Genomic DNA, 20,718 nt, shown 5'->3' with positions numbered 1-20,718 from the left:
GATGTCAGCGAAACGCTACAGCCCCCCGGGAACTACACCCTGTGGTATTCCCTGTATACCGGGAATCCATCTACAGGGACTCCACCTACAGGGAATCCCACTCTTTTGGTCGACATAGACCCCATCAGCGCTACTAAATGTAGCTCAAACACAATCACTTAGTCATTCGATCCTGCAGTTTGACTGACTGGCTTCAACTCTTAGTCCAGTGTTTCCATTACAGCCGGTAATGTCATTGCCACGTTAAACTGAAACAAAAATTTGTTTAAACAATAAACAAGTCGCGTAAGGCGAAAATACAAAATTTAGTCAAGTAGCTGTCGAACTCACAGAATGAAACTGAACGCAACGCAACGCAGCAAGACCGTATACTCGTAGCATCGTCAGTCCACCGCTCACGGCAAAGGCAGTGAAATTGACAAAAAGAGCGGGGTAGTAGTTGCGCTGAGAACGATAGCACGCTTTTCTGTACCTCTCTTCGTTTCAATCAATCAATCAATGACGCTTATATCGCGCATATTCCGTGGGTACAGTTCTAGGCGCTCTGCAGTGATGCCGTGTGAGATGAAATTTTATACGGCCAGTAGATTGCAGCCATTTCGGCGCATATTTACCTTTCACGGCCTATTATTCCAAGTCACACGGGTATAGGTAGACAATTATTAACTGTGCCTAAGCAATTTTGCCAGGAAAGACCCTTTTGTCAATCGTGGGATCTTTAACGTGCACACCCAATGTAGTGTACACGGGGGGAGGGTTCGGACACCGAAGAGAGTCTGCACACAAAGTTGACTCTGAAATAAATTTCCGCTGAACCTGGGATCGAACTCACGCTGACAGCGGCCAACTGATACAAATCCAGCGCGCTACCAATTGAGCTATATCCCCGTTTTAACTTTCTGAGCGTGTTTTTAATCCAAACATATCATATCTATATGTTTTTGGAATCAGGAACCAACAAGGAATAAGATGAAAGTGTTTATAAATTGATTTCGACAATTTAATTTTGATAATAATTTTTATATATTTAATTTTCAGAGCTTGTTTTTAATCCAAATATAACATATTTATATGTTTTTGGAATCAGCAAATGATGGAGAATAAGATGTCTAAGATGAACGTAAATTTGGATCGTTTTATAAAAGAAATATTTTTTTTACAATTTTCAGTCATTAATTAATTTTAAGCCACCACGCTGAAATGCAATACCGAAGTCCGGGCTTCGTCGAACAATACTTGACCAAAATTTCAACCATTTTGGTTGAAAAATGAGGGCGTGACAGTGCCGCCTCAACTTTCACGAAAAGCCGGATATGACGTCATCAAAGACATTTATCAAAAAAATGAAAAAAACGTATGGGGATATCATACCCAGGAACTTTCATGTCAAATTTCATAAAGATCGGTCCAGTAGTTTAGTCTGAATCGCTCTACACGCACGCACACACACACACACACACACACACACACACACACACACACGCACACACACGCACACATACACACACACATACACCACGACCCTCGTCTCGATTCCCCCCTCGATGTTAAAACATTTAGTCATAACTTGACTAAATGTAAAAAGATTGGGACCCCACTGTGAAAGCTCTACGCTTTTCAACCCCGCATCCCCACCACTACCCGGCATATTCCCCATAGTAATTAAGGGTCACTCATGATTTTCGTGCGGACGAACTGATTTGTCTGCTGCTGCATGGCTCGGACCTACGACCACATACTGATTCGTCACTGATTTTGTCATTCTTTCCTTGTGCCTACCTTGTCCAGCAAAGCGGCCCCCACTAGCTGGGACCCCGGACCCCCCCCCCCCTCCACAAACACACACTGACCCCACCCCGAACCGTCAGTCAAACACACGCGCGCCCACACACATTCAACGTGCCTTCGCCTTTAAAGGCCAACATCCAAAAGAATTTTTCTCCTGGAGCGACCTAAACTTGAACCCGTCGCTCTTCTTGCATGTCTGTTTACTTCGTGTTGCACGCAAAAATCGAGCGACTTCCTTGCCGCGTGGATTGACGAAGCTATTTTATTCTCGTGACTGAAAACACTGCAGTGCGTGCAGTTTTTGACGAGCCGCAGGAGCGGCGACTCATAATATGGTCTCGGCTCGAAAGCTGTCTGTGGAGGCTGCGTGCTATAATTAGCTGACCTGCTGCGCGAGCAGTCACTGCAGAGTTTTGAGATAACTTTGTAACACGTTTTATTTTATGCTCCTCAAGAATACAACTTTGGGCAACGTGCCACGTAAAACTACACGCAACAAGGATTCAGTAGGTACCAAACATGCCTTGGTCAGAAGTAGAATGTAAATGAATCTTTATAAAGAAGTTGGCTACTTCAAACGACAGCCACAGCCACGGTTGGGTTCACGGCATCAAACCGATGCGACTCTCCGTCATATCATACACGTAATCTGACTAATAAACATGTAAACTACATGTATACGTCTATCGTCGGACATAAGAAAGGAGAGCTTCCCCCGGGCCTGTGCATGTGTTGTTCGTTGTGCGTGTGCCAAAGAAAAAGACTGTGATAACCATGAATGACCTGAGACCTGTGGCACTTACTTCTGTTTGTATGAAAGTCTTTGAGAGAGTTGTTTTGTTCAAATTGAGTGATTGTGTGAAAGATTTTATTGATCCATGTCAGTTTGCATACAGGAAAAACAGGAGTGTTGATGATGCTGTGTTGAATGTTTTAAACAAGATCTACTCTCATTTAGAAAAGCCTGGCTCTTATATTCGCTTGATGTTCTTTGATTTTTCCAGCGCTTTTAATACTATACAGCCTCATTTAATGGCGGAGAAGCTTTTTAGCATGAATGTCCCAGCAGCCACCATCCTCTGGGTTATGGACTACCTGACAAACAGGCCACAGTATGTTAGGGTGGGGGGGCAATCAGTTTCAGACACAATCTGCACAAACACAGGGGCACCACAAGGCACAGTACTCTCACCTTTTCTTTCTTCTCTCTACACAGCAGATTTCAGAAGTTCTAGTGACTCCTGCCCCATAACCAAGTTTGCTGACGACACTGGACTGACCGGACTGCTGACTGTTGACGACGACTCTGACTACAGGCAGGAGGTAGATAGGTTTGTGGGGTGGTGTGAAAACAACTATTTAGAGCTTAATGTGGGGAAGACAAAGGAAATGATAATGGACAACAGGAGGGGGGAACATGTACACAGGGAGATAGTGATCAAGGGGGAGGTCGTAGAGAAGGTAGAGCAGTATAAGTATTTGGGGGTGATTATAGACAATAAGTTGACATGGAAACCAAACTCTGATGCCCTTGTGAAGAAACTCCACTCTCGCCTGTACTTTTTGAGAAAACTCAGGTCTTTTAACATCAGACAAGAAATCCTTCAGATGTTTTACACTTCAACGTGCAATAGTGTGTTGTACTTTGGCTCCGTGTGTTGGGGTGGCAACATCAACAAGCAAGACAGGGATAGATTAGATAAATTCATCAGGAAAGCAAGTGGGGTGGTTGGGAGGAAGCAGGACAATTTCACATCAACACATGAACGACGACTGACTGACAAGGTACAGAAGATTTTGGCTGACGACTCGCACCCACTCAGACCGGAATTTGACAGTAGACGGACAGACAGGAGCAACAGATTCAGACAACCAACCGCAAGATCCACACGCTACAGAAATTCGTTCATTCCATCTGCAATTCACATCTTCAATTCTCAGGTGGGGCGGTAGATGCTGGTGTTGTCGCTCTGATGCACGGGGTCAGTGTTCTGTATTGTTTCAGTATTGTTGATTTTGTTTTGCATTCTACTCTCTTAATCTTAGACAATATGTGATAACCGGCAAGGTGCTGACTTTCTTTTGTGCATTGTTGATGGTGAATGCATGTTAATTTTTTTAATATACTTTCTTATGTGATAACCAATGTGCTATATTTTCTCAGGACAAAGAACAAATGTTTATTTTGAATGTTTTATGTATGTTATTATTACGGACACAAACGCTCAGCAATGTAATTTCTCTTTTAGAGATTAATAAAGTTATTGTATTGTATTGTATTGTATTGTGTGTAAATGTACACAACAAACTGACGACAAAACTGAGACAGACCTCTTTCGCTTCAGTCTTGCAGAATTTAAAGACGAATACAAGTAAATCGTGCATTATACTAACTGTTTGGTAAAAGTATCAAACGTTTCTTTTTATAAATAAGTGGCAGGCTTACAGGAATACAAAGAGGCGCAAGTTGAAAGTAATGGATATATCTCTGGAAGATGCCATGAGTCCAAGTTGTCAAATGAAATCAAAGATGACAGAAACAGAAGTTTTCCATACAAATGTTGGTGTTTCAAAGGAAGTTGGCATTCTTTCTGATAATCATATAGACGAGGTGGCTGTTTGTTATGAAGTTTCAAAAAGCCAACATTCAAATGATTTTACTTCATCTACAGATTTTTTTTAAATTCAGCACTTTATACACTAGTCACAAAAAGTCAAGGAACAAAAATTCAAAAAGTCATATCTCCGAAACGATTTCACCAATTTATTAATCGTTTACACCAAAGTAAACCTTCTGGGCCACACATTGAATGTGGCAAATTTCATTGGTATCCAATAACGGAATGATGAGTTAAACTCAGTTCACTGCAAGCGTGTTGAATTTCAAAAGTCACAACTGTCTCATGTCAACAAAACAATGTCAGTAATGGGTATGGGCACCCCGCCGGGCCAAGCATTCGTTGCAGCGTCGACGCATGGACTGCACATGTCTTCTGAGGAGCTGCTGGTCCAGGTTTTGCCATTCATGTTGGAGGTATGCCAGCAGGTCCTGAAGGGTGTTTGGGGGAGGGTGATTGTCTCGCAGCTGCCTGTCAAGATGATCCCAGACATTTTCGATTGGGTTTAAGTCTGGGCTGCAGGCTGGCCATTCCATTCTGTGAACTCCCTGCTGCTGCAGGAAGGCCCCAACCACCCTGGCGCGATGCGGTGTGGCGTTGTCGTCCTGCAAAGTGGCCTGGGGTCCCAGCTGTTGCAGGAAAGGGATGACAATCGGACCCAGGATCTCGTCCCTGTAGCGTGCCCCGGTCAGATTCCCCTGGATGTGGTACAGGGGGGTCTTATGGTTGGCAGAGAAGCCTCCCCATACCATCAGGGAGCCTCCACCATACGCGAGGACCTCCTGGACACAGTCCTGGTTAAACCGTTCGCCTTCTCGTCGCCATACGGACAGCCGCTTGTCCGGATGCATCAGATTAAACCTGCTTTCGTCGCTGAAGAGAACAGTGGCCCATTGATGACGTGTCTATCTCGAATGACGAGCAGACCAGTCTCGGCGGGCTCGTTTGTGGACTGGAGTCAGCTTGGGCTTCTTGGCTGGTACTCTGGAACGGAGCCGCACGTTGTGGAGACGGTTCCTGATGGTCTGCGTGCTGACTTGAATGTTGGTAGCCACCCTTAGCTGCCCCCTGATGCGCTCTGCAGTGATGGTGCGTGACGTCAGAGCCTGGCGGACGATGTAACGATCAGCCCTTGCATCAGTCTTTTTTGGTCTCCCAGATCTTGGCCTGTCCTGGACCCGTTCAGTCGCTCTCCAGCGTTCTTGTAGCCTCCAGACAACCGATGGAGACACCCCAAGTCGGTGGGCAACAGCTCGGTAGGTGGCGCCGCCCTGAAGCCAGGCAAGGGCTCGTCCTTTGTCGACATCTGGCAGCGATCGTCTCTGGACCATGGTGTTGGAATGGACCATAGCTGTGAAACGCTGGCTTATAAAGGCTTTCAGTGCGGTGAGTTTCACAGCCCAGACGTCCGCCTAGCACGTGCCATGATCAGTTTCGATGTTCAGTACCAATGTTCATTCTGCTGAGCCAGTGAATTTCGGCGCATTTTTGACGTGGAGGGCCTGCACTTTCCGCCTGCCTAGCACCGCGTCCGTGCATCACATGCGGCCAATGATGCTGTCTAGACAATTTGCGAGTTGTTGTCAGTGCATTAGCCAAGTTTGGTTGATTTCGTTTTTCGGGTTATGAAGATATTGCTGTTTGCTTTTTCCATGTGAATATGTCAGTTGTTCCTTGACTTTTTGTGACAAGTGTAACTGTCATTATGAACTTGGAATCAGAGAGAGACCGTCTTTCCATTGTCATTCATGCCATAGATTTTTGTTTCAGAATCAATGTTTCACATGGCGTTCACAAGAGAGCATGCGAAGTTTCCGACAGTCTTTAGGATTTGTAAAAAAGGTCGTGTTTTGCTGTACATGCAAAAACTACCTGTCAAAAGGGAAAGTGCCTAACAGATTGCAACAACATTCCTATTTTAAGCTCAGCCACACGCCGACATGGAAGTTCAATGGTACTTTCAAACTTTTTCTTCTCTTCGTCGTATTTGATTTCTTTCTATTTCATAAGTCGAGTGCATATGATTTCGGCTCGTGTTCATCGTGAGATGGACTTAGTTTCTTGTATTCTGTGGGTTCGACAGATTAATTAAATGTTGTAATTTCGCCTTACGCGACTTGTTCTCTCTCTGTTGGCAGCGTGTAATGCAGCTGCTTAGAAATTAGAGTATTATTTTGCAAAGTGTGTACCAAAAGTTTGTCATGAGCTGCTTTAGGTTTGGGGTGTGGGTTGGTTTGATATTTCCTCCTTGCAGATCAAATCTGTATTCATTTTTGATGTTGTGTCTTATTTTGTGAAAGGAAACATGCAGACTGACTGAACGCATATATATAATTATGTAACTCATAAACACATGGGTGTAGTTATGTTCAAGAACACACACACACACACACACACACACTCACACGCACACACACACACATACACACACACACACACACACACACATACACACACACACACACACACACACAGACACAGACACACACACACACACACACACACACAACTGTGTAGATGTATCGTACACCTGATATATTAAATTGAAGTTCACGAAGAAATCGTTTTATTTCTGTGTCATTCAACATCTAGTTTGAATCAGACAAATTGAAACTGGTACAAATATTCAATAATGTTGCGATGTGGAAATGGACATGATATCGCAAAAGATAGACAACGGCAAGATCATTCAAGTATGTACATGCTTGTTGATGTCTACTTTGGCGATGCTCAGAACACTAGTTAGATCTTCCAAGATTAAAAAATGACGATGATCTCTAAACAAACCAGGACAAGGAAAGAAAGACAAAACGTATTTGAAAACAAATCATACAGATTGACAAACTGAAACTTCGAACTCTGTTGATATTTCATGGGAGATGAGGTATGGTGCAAACGTATATAATTATACTGACTACATTTTGTTACGTACTCATCAACAACAACAAAAACCGATATAACCAAATGCACACACACACACACACACACACACACACACACACACACACACACACACACACACACACACACTTTGCTGGTTTGCTGATCAATGTCACAGGAAACGAATGAACAACAGAAAGCGTGATGAATTCCTGGCCAGAAATCAGTCACAAAGACCTGAAAGTCTGCTGAATGGAACTGGTAAATGTACACATTTGAACTGCTGTCAAAATTACTATGTACAAGTAATACGATAGTCGGGTTTTAAAAATTGGTAGCAAATTACAACCAATAATGATATTTTTTGCTTCGGCATTGAACCAAATCAGTGAGGCAGAGGGGACAAAAAGCCGAGCGGGTGTGTGTGTGTGTGCCTGTGTGTGTGTGTGTGCTAGTGTGTGCCTGTGTGTGTGTGAGTGTGTGTGTGTGTGTGTGTGTGTGTGTGTGTGCCAGTGTGTGTATGTGCCAGTGTGTGTATGTGTATATGTGTGTGTGTGTGTGCGTGTGTGTAGAGCGATTGAGACCAAACTACTGGACCGATCTGTCGAACCCACAGAATAAAACTGCACGCACTGCAGTGTTTTCAGTCACGAGAAGGCAGCTTCGTCAATCCACGCGGCAAGGAAGTCGCGCAATTTTTGCGTGCAACACGAAGTAAACAGACATGCAAGAAGAGCGACGGGTTCAAGTTTAGGTCGCTCCAGGAGAAAAATTCTTTTGGATGTTGGCCTTTAACACAAAGAAAAGTATTTTTGTGGGTTTTTTTCACAGGCATTTTCGGCGTTCAGTTCAACATGTTTTGTCCTTTGGCTGACATTTGTATGAGGAAACGACTTCAACAGCACGCTTCATAAGACAGGCTGTACTAAGCTTTTACTGAGCCTTTTCTTCGGTCGCTTTGTTGTTTGAGCTTTCAAAGTCAGTCGTCTGTTCTAATCTATGCGAAAGGTCATCTGACCTTCCCCGAGTCGACTTTAGCCTCTCACACGAATGGACAGAAAATGGGACAGAATGCGGACCGCTGACAGGGTTACTGCTTTATCAGAAGTTATCTTTCCGTTTTCAGTCATCTTCGGCCGTTTACGCCACTTCGACGACAGCAGACGACGATTCTAGAGCAACACAACATACGCGCTGATTGGTTTAGGGGCTTTCCACGTGATCTGTCTTGATCAAAATGGCGTCCACGGGTAGGTTGGCTGTCGAGTTACAGTTAATTTGTGTTGATTTTGTTCATCGTTCTTTGCTGAATGTCGAAATTGTGATGGTTTTCCAAATACTTAAATGCAGATAGATAATCGTGACCTATTAACAGGACGTGTAATAAGTCGCTATCGATCAATGTGATACATTTGTTCTTGCTTGACACTCGGCCTACATTTTCTCTGAAAAGTGATTGTGGTTGAGTAATGTCCCCTAGGTTGCACAATCATTGTCCATGATTCTGCGAAAAAGAGATTTAACTGAGATTTATACGTCAGCTTTAAGTTACTTATTTGTGTTTCTGAAGACCTGGAATGAGGTTTTACTACTGTGAATATGGCAGCCGGCAGTTCCTGTGTTGATAATGGGGTTACAGTGTGAGTGAGAAAGGAATCTAGTCTGACACTAGTGACAGCGGATAAAGCAGACACATGCAGTGACAGTGTCAATTTTATAAGTGACACAATGACACTGTCATCATGTAGGTAATGTTGAACTTTAGCGTTGTAAATTCATAGATCACTTTTCAGGGGCAATTTACTTATTAAGCCTCCAATTTTGCAGAACCTGCCTTTAATTTATATTTAACTTTTTAAGCTTAGTTGACAAGTAATTTTAGATACCATATGAAATTGAAGTCACAGATTGTACTTTACGGATGCATTTCATTTACATGCATTTTAGACCTAAGGCGGAAAACATGGGCAAAGCTACCATTTTGAAAGAGGGGAGGCAACTCCGTCCGACTCTGTTGCATTTCCTCGTCACATAGAGTAATATAATTACGAGGGAGGGGAGGCAGCTCCCTCCGACTCGGTCGGTATTATGTATGCATTTCTCCGTCATTTTTGTCGATCGAATGACCAATTTAATTATTCTGCTTAAGTTTGGAGCTCAATCCGTCAAATAATTTCAAGATAAGTATTCTTTGGCTTGATATACAGGGACTTCTATGAAAAATAATCTCAAAAATGCCATTGGATTATGAGGTATGAATTTACAACGCTAAAGTTCAAGGATACCATCATGTTCACAGTATAGACCTGGTGCATATCACACAAACGTGAACATTGATGAATTTCCAATGCATTGTCTCTTCTGCTTGAAGTTGAATGTTATGTCCACCAAAAATGTCCACCAAAATACCCGTGTGACCTGGAATAATAGGCCGTGAAAGGTGGATGCAGCGCCTAAAGGCAGTCGATCTACTGGCCGATGTGAATGCGTGATATATTGTGTAAAAAATTCCATCTCACACGGCATTAATAGGTAACATGCGCCTTGAGTCGCCTTGCGTGGTGAGATACGTGCGCGATATAAATCCTCGTAAATAAAAAAATTTTTTTAAATGTAGCGTTTTCACAATCAAAACCTGTAATTTGTGAAATTGGCAGCTGCAAGGGTACATTCGTTAACACGACCTTGTGACACCAAGCCTCATCCATTTGTTTTCCATGAGACAATGGCAACATATTTGTATCAACATGACACCTGTCATAACAAGCCATGCAACTCTCTCTCTCCCTCTCTCTGTCTCTCTCTCTCTCTCTCTCTCTCTCTCTCTCTCTCTCTCTCTCTCTCTCTCTCTCTCTCTCTCTCTCTCTCTATAGTATAGACCATGGATTCTTTTAAGGATTTTATTTTTCACTCTTTATTATTACCCCGGTCAAACCAATTAACAATCAGTACGTCTGATCGAGCACCCATTTTCTTATCGGTATTGACGAATCTCAATCGGTAAAATATTTGAAATTACCGGTAAATTTTTGCGATCCCTGGTTTTATGTCTGCTACAAGATGCCATCTTTGGACGCCATGTTTCTTGCGTCGCGATAGCTTACGCAAGATTACCTCTCTCCTCCCAATCGCTGCTGTCTGAGCTTCAAACTTTCACTTTTGTAGACACGTCTGAGCAACAATATGCACATTTCTTGACGCTTTCACTCAGACTAAAACATGAGGAAAGAGTTAGTCAAAAATGAAAATATGTGTGTGTGTGTGTGTTTGTCACATGATGAAAGTTGGTAACAGCCGCCAAGATGGTTGTAAGAAATCCGGGCTGGTTGGAGCTGAGGCCAGTTGAGATTTGGGGGGTAAGTACACCCCTGTTTTGCATAGTTGCATTACAGGTAAAAACCTGGGTATATGGTCTATAGCTCAGTGAGTTATGCGCACTGGCTACTCAACTGGTTTTGGGCTATAAATGATTATAAGGCATGGGAATTGTCCACCGAACGGCGGATTTCCGCTGAATTTTTTTTTTTTGTTCCGCCGAAAATGCAAAAGTGTCCGCCGAAAAAATAAAGGGGGGAGGCACACAAAAAAGCACCAGTTACTTTTGCCTTTGCGCAAAAGCCCGCGAAAACTGTCCGTACTTTGTTCACGCACTGCTACCGTCCGCCTCAGTTACTTGAACTTTTATGTTTGAAAGTAAACCAGATTGCACAGATTGTGTTACAAGTTACATTTTCCTGTTTGTCTCAACAGATCAATTTTTTTAACAAATTTAAACCATATAATACATGTATATTTTTTTTTTTCAAAAAAGCAAAAATTGGTACATTTTTGTACTAAAAACTCTGATTCTAAAAACAGAATTTAATGGCAAACTTGGAGCTTATATGACACCAGATTGCACCATCTGGGTTCTTTGGAGAAAAACATTTCCGGGGGGGCATGCCCCCGGACCCCCCTAGTAAGGCTAGGCGCCTTGCGCCGTCGACTTGACGCTTCGCGTCTTCAGTTATAAATGTTCAGCCTTTTTTTTACAATATTCAATTCCCATGCCTGGATTATAATTCATGATGGTTTGATTGCCGGGATTTTACAGAATATTTGTTTGTTTCAGAAAATATTTTTTTGTGTTTTCGTCTGTTTTAGAACGTATGTACAGCTACAGTGGAAGTTGGAACCCCCTTTTACTAAGAAGTTACTAAGACCCCTCCCCCCCCTCCTATTCAGGACCAGTCTACCCTTTCAAGACCTAATTACTTTAGACTCTCTTTTCATGGCCTCTGTAAATTTACCCCATCCTTTGTCAGGCCTGAATTTCTGAGATCCCCCCGCGGGTTAGGGGGAAGAATTTACCCGGGTTAGGGGGAAGAATTTACCCGATGCTCCCCACCATGTCGTAAGAGGCGACTAACGGATTCTGTTTCTCCTTTTACCCTTGTTAAGTGTTTCTTGTATAGAATATAGTCAATTTTTGTAAAGATTTTAGTCAAGCAGTATGTAAGAAATGTTAAGTCCTTTGTACTGGAAACTTGCATTCTCCCAGTAAGGTAATATATTGTACTACGTTGCAAGTCCCTGGAGCAAATTTTTGATTAGTGCTTTTGTGAACAAGAAACAATTGACAAGTGGCTCTATCCCCTTCCCCCCCCCCCCCCCTTTCCCCGTCGTGATATAACCTTCGTGGTTGAAAACGACGTTAAACACCAAATAAAGAAAGAAAGAAAATTTGTGAGATTTGTGGCGGTCTTACAAAGAGGGTTTCCACTGTGTTTATGCATGTGTGTTTGTTTCAGAAAATATTTATTTAATGTGTAATAAGTGTGCGCGTGTTGCAGAGAACAACCCCTTCAAATCCACCCTGCAGACGGTGAAGATAGGGGCGGAGGAATGTCGCTTCTACGACCTCTCAAAGCTGGACGCCGGCAAACTGAGTGAGTCGTCTTGATTATTGCGCCCTCTGATTGCCACTGCAGTTATAAACACCTTCACGAAAAGAACTCTGCGTATAAATCTTGCACCCGTTAAAAACAGAATTCTTCAGGTAAACTTGTGATCTCTGATCCAAGGAGAAAAGCTATAATAATCACAGTAAATAGTGAGTGCTGTTGGGCTTGGGTGGTGTTTTTTGTTTGTAATTTTCAACAAGCTCTGCATTCATTTTATGTTTTTCGTGCGGTTCATTAATGTCGACTGGTCATTTAGACGTCTAAGCTTTTTATTTTTTTTTAATAAAAATTAGCATCTCGTTTACACAGTTCAAACATCAACGGAGTGATACAATTTCTTAACACTTTTTTTCTGCCCCCCTTTTAGGTGTTAACTGTATGACAGAAAAGCTGCCATTAATTTCTCTACACACAATTGAAATGTCAACAGGGTGTTAGTTACAATTTGTTGACAATTTTCATTGTCATCTGTGTGTGTGCTGCTGGAGTCAGTCAAGCTTGTTATTTCAGCGTGTAACTGTAACTATTCGTCGCGATATAACCTTCGTGGTTGAAAACGACGTTAAACACCAAATAAAGAAAAGAAAGAAAGAACTGTAACTATAGTGTTAACTTTTTAGTTTTACGTTCTTGACAAATGAACATCCCGTTTACTTCAATTTCTGACACAATTGAAACATCGTTAGTTACAATTGCTTTAAACTGTTCATTGTTACTGCGCGACATTTTCTGCATCAATTTCTCTGCACACAATTGAAACATCAACAGGGTGTTGGTTACAATTGCTTAACACATGTCATTGTCATGGCGCGACAGAAAAGCTGCCGTTCTCTGCACAAATTTGAAATGTCCAAATTTAAAATTGTTTAAGTTACAATTTCTTAACACTTGTACGATAGAAGAGCTGCTGTTCTGTGCACAAATTTGAATATGTCACAATTATGTTAATATGTTAGTTACAATTTCTTGACACTTTTCAATGTCACCGCACAACAGAAAAGCTGCCGTTCTCGGTGCGCGTGCTGCTGGAGTCGGCAGTGCGGAACTGCGACAACTTTCACGTGCTGGAGAAGGACGTGCAGAACATTCTCAACTGGTCGCCCGCCATGGACACCAGCGTGGAGATCCCCTTTAAGCCTGCACGTGTCATCCTGCAGGACTTCACGTGAGTGTCCACTCTGTGTATACAGTGGGACCCCCCTTTAAGACCTCCAAACATCTGAGAAAATCAACCGGCACGGTTGGCCTAGTGGTAAGGCGTCCGCCCCGTGATCGGGAGGTCGTGGGTTCGAACCCCGGCCGGGTCATACCTAAGACTTTACAAGTCGCGTAAGGCGAAAATACAATATTTAGTCAAGTAGCTGTCGAACTCACAGAATGAAACTGAACGCAACGCAACGCAGCAAGACCGTATACTCGTAGCATCGTCACTCCACCGCCCGTGGCAAAGGCAGTGCCCGTGGAATTGACAAGAAGAGCGGGGTATTCGTTGCGCTGAGAAGGATAGCACGCTTTTCTGTACCTCTCTTCGTTTTAACTTTCTGAGCGTGTTTTTAATCCAAACATATCATATCTATATATTTTTTTAATCAGGAACCGACAAGGAATAAGATGAAAGTGTTTTTAAATTGATTTCGAAAAAAAATTTTGATAATAATTTTTATATATTTAATTTTCAGAGCTTGTTTTTAATCCGAATATAACATATTTATATGTTTTTGGAATCAGCAAATGATGGAGAATAAGATAAACGTAAATTTGGATCGTTTTATAAATTTTTATTTTTTTTTGCAATTTTCAGATTTTTAATGACCAAAGTCATTAATTAATTTGTAAGCCACCAAGCTGAAATGCAATACCGAAGTCTGGGCTTTGTTGAAGATTACTTGACCAAAATTTCAACCAATTTGGTTGAAAAATGAGGGCGTGACAGTGCCGCCTCAACTTTCACGAAAAGCCGGATATGACGTCATCAAAGACATTTATCAAAAAAATGAAAAAAACGTTCGGGGATTTCATACCCAGAAACTCTCATGTCAAATTTCATAAAGATCGGTCCAGTAGTTTAGTCTGAATCGCTCTACACACACACACACACACACACACACACACACACACACACACGCACACACACACACACACACGCACATACACCACGACCCTCGTTTCGATTCCCCCTCGATGTTAAAATATTTAGTCAAAACTTGACTAAATATAAAAATTGGCAATCTAGTGGCTGCTCCGCCTGGCGTCTGGCAGGTGGTTGAATACACCTAAACACGCAAACACCTGGGTAGCGCAATTCCGTTGCTGCTAGCTTTCCACTGGGAGGAAGCGACCCGAATTTCCCAGCGATGGGACAATAAAGTAATGAAATGAAAATGAAATGAAATTATGGGGTTAGTGCTAGGACTGGTTGGTCCGGTGTCAGAATAATGTGACTGGGTGAGACATGAAGCCTGTGCTGCGACTTCTGTCTTGTGTGTGGCGCACGTTATATGTCAAAGCAGCACCGCCCTGATATGGCCCTTCGTGGTCGGCTGGGCGTTAACCAAACGCTTTCATTGCGGTTTTTGCACTCGTTTTTTTTTTTTTTTTTTTTTTTTTTGACAAATGTAATAAAAAGTTATAGGATCGGCCCCTAAAAATAGGGTAGGTCGGGTTACCGTAACCACACCTATTTTTTTTTTAGGCCTTATATATATATGGCCAAGAATCTGTCAAGGAGTCCAAAAAGTGTTACAATTTTTAGACTTTTTTAAACCTCCTTAAATTTACATGAATAAACATCTCGGTATTCCTGTCCTTCAATTGCAGCATTTTATTTTCCAGTCAAGTGTTCGGTTTATCAAATATTTGCAGATAAAGCACAAATGACTGTATGTTACATTTACACCATAACATAATTTCAAGGTGCTGTCATTTTCTTAGGTTCAGCTTTAGGCAACTGTTTCACTATCCAATGGCTTGATGGCTGAATGTAGAGTTGATCTGTACTAAAGCAACACTTGAAAAAAGTTTCTCCTGTCTCAATATAAGCAAAATCATTTATCCGTTAGTTACTTTACACCAAAGCCCAGAATCAAAGATACAATTCAACATTTACCTATTTACACTGTTTTTAAAACAATGAAATTCTCCATGAGGATTGCTTTATTTTTGTTCAATTTATGACGTTTATGACGTTTTGTTTAGGTACTCTTTTTGGGGGGTCACCCTGTACTTGTTAGATGTGTTGACATGCAGTGGAGTGCCCGTGGTGATTAACCTAGCAGCCATGAATTCAGTAAAGGTTTATGTGTTCACAGTGGGGTGCCTGTTGTGGTTAACCTAGCAGCCATGAATTCAGTAAAGGTTTATGTGTTAAATGTGTTCACAGTGGGGTGCCTGTTGTGGTTAACCTAGCAGCCATGAATCCAGTGAGGATTCACATGTTAAATGTGTCTTCACTACAGTGGGGTGCCTGTTGTGGTTAACCTAGCAGCCATGAATCCAGTGAGGATTCACATGTTAAATGTGTCTTCACTACAGTGGGGTGCCTGTTGTGGTTAACCTAGCAGCCATGAATCCAGTGAGGATTCACATGTTAAATGTGTCTTCACTACAGTGGGGTGCCTTTGGTGATTAACCTAGCAGCCATGAATCCAGTGAGGATTCACATGTTAAATGTGTCTTCACTACAGTGGGGTGCCTGTTGTGATTAACCTAGCAGCCATGAATCCAGTGAGGATTCACATGTTAAATGTGTCTTCACTACAGTGGGGTGCCTTTGGTGATTAACCTAGCAGCCATGAATCCAGTGAGGATTCACATGTTAAATGTGTCTACACTACAGTGGGGTGCCTTTGGTGATTAACCTAGCAGCCATGAATCCAGTGAGGATTCACATGTTAAATGTGTCTTCACTACAGTGGGGTGCCTGTTGTGGTTAACCTAGCAGCCATGAATCCAGTGATGATTCACATGTTAAATGTGTCTTCACTACAGTGGGGTGCCTTTGGTGATTAACCTAGCAGCCATGAATCCAGTGAGGATTCACAGGTTAAATGTGTCTTCACTACAGTGGGGTGCCTTTGGTGATTAACCTAGCAGCCATGAATCCAGTGAGGATTCACATGTTAAATGTGTCTTCACTACAGTGGGGTGCCTGTTGTGGTTAACCTAGCAGCCATGAATCCAGTGAGGATTCACATGTTAAATGTGTCTACACTACAGTGGGGTGCCTTTGGTGATTAACCTAGCAGCCGTGCATGCAGTAAAGGTTTAAATGTTAAATGTGTTCACAGAGGGGTGCCCGTGGTGGTGGACTTTGCAGCCATGCGAGAAGCGGTCAAGCGACTGGGCGGTGACCCCCACAAGATTAACCCCATCTGCCCGGCCGACCTGGTGATCGACCACTCCGTGCAGGTGGATGTTTCCAGGAGGTAGGTGCTGGTATCCATCCCCCCTTCGACGTCACCATCTCCCCTCCCATTCCATCATCCCTATGCTCTCGCTCTCTCTCTCTTTGCACACAAATACCCACACAGGCAAATTCCGTCTCATCTCTCTCTCTCTCTCTCTCTCTCTCTCTCTCTCTCTCTCTCTCTCTCTCTCTGTCTCTCGCTCTCTCTCTCTGTCTCTCTTCTTCCTTCTCTCTCTCTCTCTCTCTCTCTCCCTCTCTCTCTCTCGCTCTCTCTCTCTCTGTCTCTCTTCTTCCTTCTCTCTCTCTCCCTCTCTCTCTCTCTGTCTCTCTCTCTCTCCCTCTCTCTCTCTCGCTCTCTCTCTCTTCTTCTTCTCTCTCTCTCTCTCCCTCTCTCTCTCTCTCCCTCCCTCTCTCTCTCTCTGTCTCTCTTCTTCCTTCTCTGTCTCTCCCTCACTCTCTCTCTCTCTCTGTCTCTCTCTCCCTCTCTCTCTTCTTCCTTCTCTCTCTCTCTGTCTCTCCCTCCCTCTCTCTCTCTGTCTCTCTTCTTCCTTCTCTCTCTCTCTCTCTCTCTCTCTCTCTCTCTCTCTCTCTCTCCCTCTCTCTCTCTCTCTCTCTCTCTCTGTCTCTCTCACCCTCTCTCTCTCTCTGTCTCTCTTCTTCCTTCTCTCTCTCTCTCTCTCTCTCTCTCTGTCTCTCCCTCCCTCTCTCTCTCTGTCTCTCTTCTTCCTTCTCTCTCTCTCTCTCTCTCTCTCTCTCTCTCTCTCTCTCTCTCTCCCTCTCTCTCTCTGTCTCTCTTCTTCCTTCTCTCTCTCTCTCGACCTCGAGACAATGCTCGATCTTACAGACTCTTACAAACCTGGCGATGTCCATCTCCACAGCTCTATTTCGTAGCATTCCAACTGTCTGATTCGTCACAGCAAATGCCAGATTGTGTGTCTTTTTGATTCTTTGTCTTCTTTACTTCTTTCTTATAAGCACAGCTGTGTTCAAAACTTACACGTGAACAGTTCTTTTCTGCTACTGCTACTGAGCAAGTTGTTTGCATCATCCGTGAAGGCTATACGCATCCTATCGGAGAACGAGAAACACAATCATAGAAAAAGTCCTTAAAAAAAGTTGCGCGAAAGACACCAGAGACAGTATTTTTCACATCTTTTCAAACGATCATAACATTTGAGGCCGTGAAAGAATGTTTCTGAAACTTGGCACACATGTAATGACACCATTTTTTGCAAAGTATACAAAGTTGAGTGCATGTCACATTTGTTTCTTAGACGTTACAAACGTTTACAATTTTTTAACGTAAAAACCGTTACAACGTCCATTCTCGGGTTCTGTTTGCTCTAAGTACTGGAACATATACAGAGGAGGGTCTGTTTCCTTGTTCTGTGAAATGTGGAGAGGCTGCTATTTGTAGTTTTAGATTTATTGCATATCAATTGCGGCTACCCAGCAAAAACACCATAAAAACCATGGATTTTTTGCCGTTTTTCAGGATTGTGGTCGCTCTCCTTTACACGCTGGATGAGCATGACTGCGCGGCGGTTTGAACGAAATGTGTATGACTTGTTAGGTAAGACACCAAATAAACTTTTTGGTGTAAAAAATGCAAAATATCATTCAATTTAAGTCGCCATTTCGACGGTTGAAAGTGAATCATGCCGTCAAAAAACGCCATTTTTGAGGGTAGGAGTGGTCAAGGACCTGTGACTTCATACCCAAATATTGCTCAGATTCCAGAAACACATTTTTGAGCAGAAGAAAGACTGATTTTCAAATACACGTATATTTCTGACCAAAAAACTGCTGTTTAACATCTGGGGTATACCACTGAAAAAATATCCTTAACGTTTTGTCCTCAGTGTATATAGAAAAGTTGTTTGAAAGACATTTCAGAAAAAGGAATTTTAATTATATATTATATAGGTATATTTAAAGAAGAAACGTTAATATATAATTTTGGTTAAAAAACAAAAGTGAAAAAAAGATCAATGAAGAAGGATGCCAAAAGAAAAGAAGAAAAAATCGAAGCAAAAAAGTATGGGTTGAAGCAGCCTGCATGTAAACACATTTTTTTTTAAAGTTAAAAAAAACCTTTCTTGAGTTCGCTTAACTAGTTCGTCAATATCCAGCTTAGTTAAGACACGAACCCTAGATCGCAAGTTAGTCCGAACTTTTACTTCCATGGATCAAAGGTTCGCTTAATTAAGACCAGCGTTAAGGGTAACGAACCACTCCTATTGCCGGTTGCTCAGGTTAACGTGCCACTCCAACTGTCTGTTGCTAAGGGTAACGTGCCACTCCTACTGTCTGTTGCTAAGGGTAACGTGCCTCTTCTACTGCCTGTTGCTAAGGGTAACGCGTCAATCGCACTGTCTGTTGCGAAGGGTACCGCGTCAAGCTCACTGTCTGTTGCTAAGGGTAACGTGCCACTCCTACTGTCTGTTGCTAAGGGTAACGTGCCTCTTCTACTGCCTGTTGCTAAGGGTAACGCGTCAATCGCACTGTCTGTTGCGAAGGGTACCGCGTCAAGCTCACTGTCTGTTGCTAAGGGTAACGCACGCGTCACTCGTGCACTGTCTGTTTCTAATGGTAACGTGCCATTCCCGCTGTCTGTTGCTAAGGGTAACGTGCCACTACCACTGTCTGTTGCTAAGGGTAACGGGCCACTCCCAATGTCTGTTGCTAAGGGTAACGTGCCTCTACCACTGTCTGTCGCTAAGGGTAACGGACCACTCCCACTGTCTGTTGCTAAGGGTAACGTGCCTTTCCTACTGTCTGTTGCAAGGGATACTACGCAACTCCGAGTCTCTGGTACTACGTTTAATCTATTTAGAGTGGCAGTTGAAACTCTCCTGTCCATAGTGAAGTGACTGACGCGGCTATGTCCGCTCTCATCATAGAATCGTCTTAGGCAAAACATCCGGCGAAAGGCGCAACGAAATGGCTTTGTGAAAAACCCATAGACAACAGGGTTGATGCAGCTGTTGGCATATCCCAGCCAGGTAAGGACCACGAAAGTCAGTGACGATATATCAGTCTCGTTCACAGCTTCGGCAAAATTAGCGCTGAAAAAGGGTACCCAGCAGACCATGAAGGACCCTGTTATGATCGTGAGACTTATTGCAATTTTAAGATCGGTCTGTTTGTAACGCGTAATGGTTGTGGTTCCGTTTTGGCGCATCTTCCTTTGGTGCAAGAACACGTAGACGAACAGCTTTGTGTAAATGACGAGCAAGGCAATACAGGGGACGTAGAAGGAGATGATTGTGATACCAATGATGTAACCAGGTTTGAAGATGGCGTCACACCGCTGAGAGCCCGACCCCTCGTTGTCCGGCTTTTGCCATCCAAAATAGACCAGGACGAAAGCATCGAGGAGAGACCAGGCCCAGATTCCTGCGATGAGGGCGACCGTTCTTGGAGTGGTCACCGTCCTGGCGTAAAGCGTTGAATGGCGGATACACAAGTATCGGTCCAGCGCGATAGGGCACAGGTGCAAGATTGACGCAAAACATAACACGACGTCACAGGCGATCCAGATTCGACAGTAGACAGCGCCGAACACCCACTGTCCATACAAAGCGATGTGGACAGCGAAATGCATGCTCAGCACCGCACACAGCAGGTCAGCGACCGCCAGCGACGCGATGAGGAAGTACGTGCCCCTCTGTAGAGACCGTTCGATGACAACGGCGATGAAGACGAGAAGGTTGCCTACGGAAGCTGTGACGATGATGAATGACAGTATGATGATGATCAACACTTTCACCGCTGTACTATTTTCCTCTGTCTGCCCTGTCGGTATCAAGTCCGTCGTGCTCGTTAAGTTCGTGAGGTTCGTCATATCCACTGTCTGTTGCTAAGGGTAACGCGTCACTCCCACTGTCTGTTGCTGAGGGTAACGCGTCACTCCCACTGTCTGTTGCTAAGGGTAACGCGTCACTCCCACTGTCTGTTGCTAAGGGTAAAGCATCACTCCCACTGTCTGTTGCTGAGGGTAACGCGTCTCTCCCACTGTCTGTTGCTAAGGGTAACGCGTCACTCCCACTGTTTGTTGCTAAGGGTAACGCATCACTCCCAC

The 20,718-nt window shown here is 43.3% G+C and overlaps 3 protein-coding genes across 3 annotated transcripts; 1 reads left to right on the top strand and 2 right to left on the bottom strand.

The window, feature by feature from the left end:
- Positions 1–5,311: 5,311 nt before the first annotated feature.
- LOC138949895 (uncharacterized) lies at positions 5,312–5,737 on the bottom strand. Its single transcript, XM_070321680.1, has one exon. It carries the CDS (start codon positions 5,735–5,737, stop codon positions 5,312–5,314), a length of 426 nt encoding a protein of 141 aa, XP_070177781.1.
- Positions 5,738–8,388: 2,651 nt separating this feature from the next.
- Positions 8,389–16,672, top strand: LOC138950556 (probable cytoplasmic aconitate hydratase). Its single transcript, XM_070322277.1, has 4 exons — positions 8,389–8,536; positions 12,119–12,214; positions 13,226–13,394; positions 16,516–16,672. Exons 1-4 carry the CDS (start codon positions 8,524–8,526, stop codon positions 16,655–16,657), a joined length of 420 nt encoding a protein of 139 aa, XP_070178378.1. The 5' UTR covers positions 8,389–8,523; the 3' UTR covers positions 16,658–16,672.
- Positions 16,673–18,239: 1,567 nt separating this feature from the next.
- LOC138949894 (histamine H2 receptor-like) lies at positions 18,240–20,481 on the bottom strand. Its single transcript, XM_070321679.1, has one exon. The coding sequence runs from the start codon at positions 20,479–20,481 to the stop codon at positions 18,886–18,888; it is 1,596 nt and encodes a 531-aa protein (XP_070177780.1). The 3' UTR covers positions 18,240–18,885.
- Positions 20,482–20,718: the final 237 nt, after the last annotated feature.

Source organism: Littorina saxatilis, linkage group LG16 (assembly GCF_037325665.1).
Source record: "Littorina saxatilis isolate snail1 linkage group LG16, US_GU_Lsax_2.0, whole genome shotgun sequence".
NCBI lineage: Eukaryota > Metazoa > Mollusca > Gastropoda > Littorinimorpha > Littorinidae > Littorina > Littorina saxatilis.
The sequence above is the reverse complement of the archived record's forward strand: the minus strand, read 5'-3'. Positions and strand labels throughout refer to the sequence as shown.

Bases quoted from the DNA above. Each gene is read 5' to 3' on its own strand.
- LOC138949895 (XM_070321680.1), bottom strand. From the start codon at position 5,737: ATGGTCCAGAGACGATCGCTGCCAGATGTCGACAAAGGACGAGCCCTT.
- LOC138950556 (XM_070322277.1), top strand. The intron at 12,215-13,225 runs GTGAGTCGTCTT...ACCGCACAACAG, and splicing joins GCTGGACGCCGGCAAACTGA to AAAAGCTGCCGTTCTCGGTG. The intron at 13,395-16,515 runs GTGAGTGTCCAC...ATGTGTTCACAG, and splicing joins GTCATCCTGCAGGACTTCAC to AGGGGTGCCCGTGGTGGTGG.
- LOC138949894 (XM_070321679.1), bottom strand. From the start codon at position 20,481: ATGACGAACCTCACGAACTTAACGAGCACGACGGACTTGATACCGACA.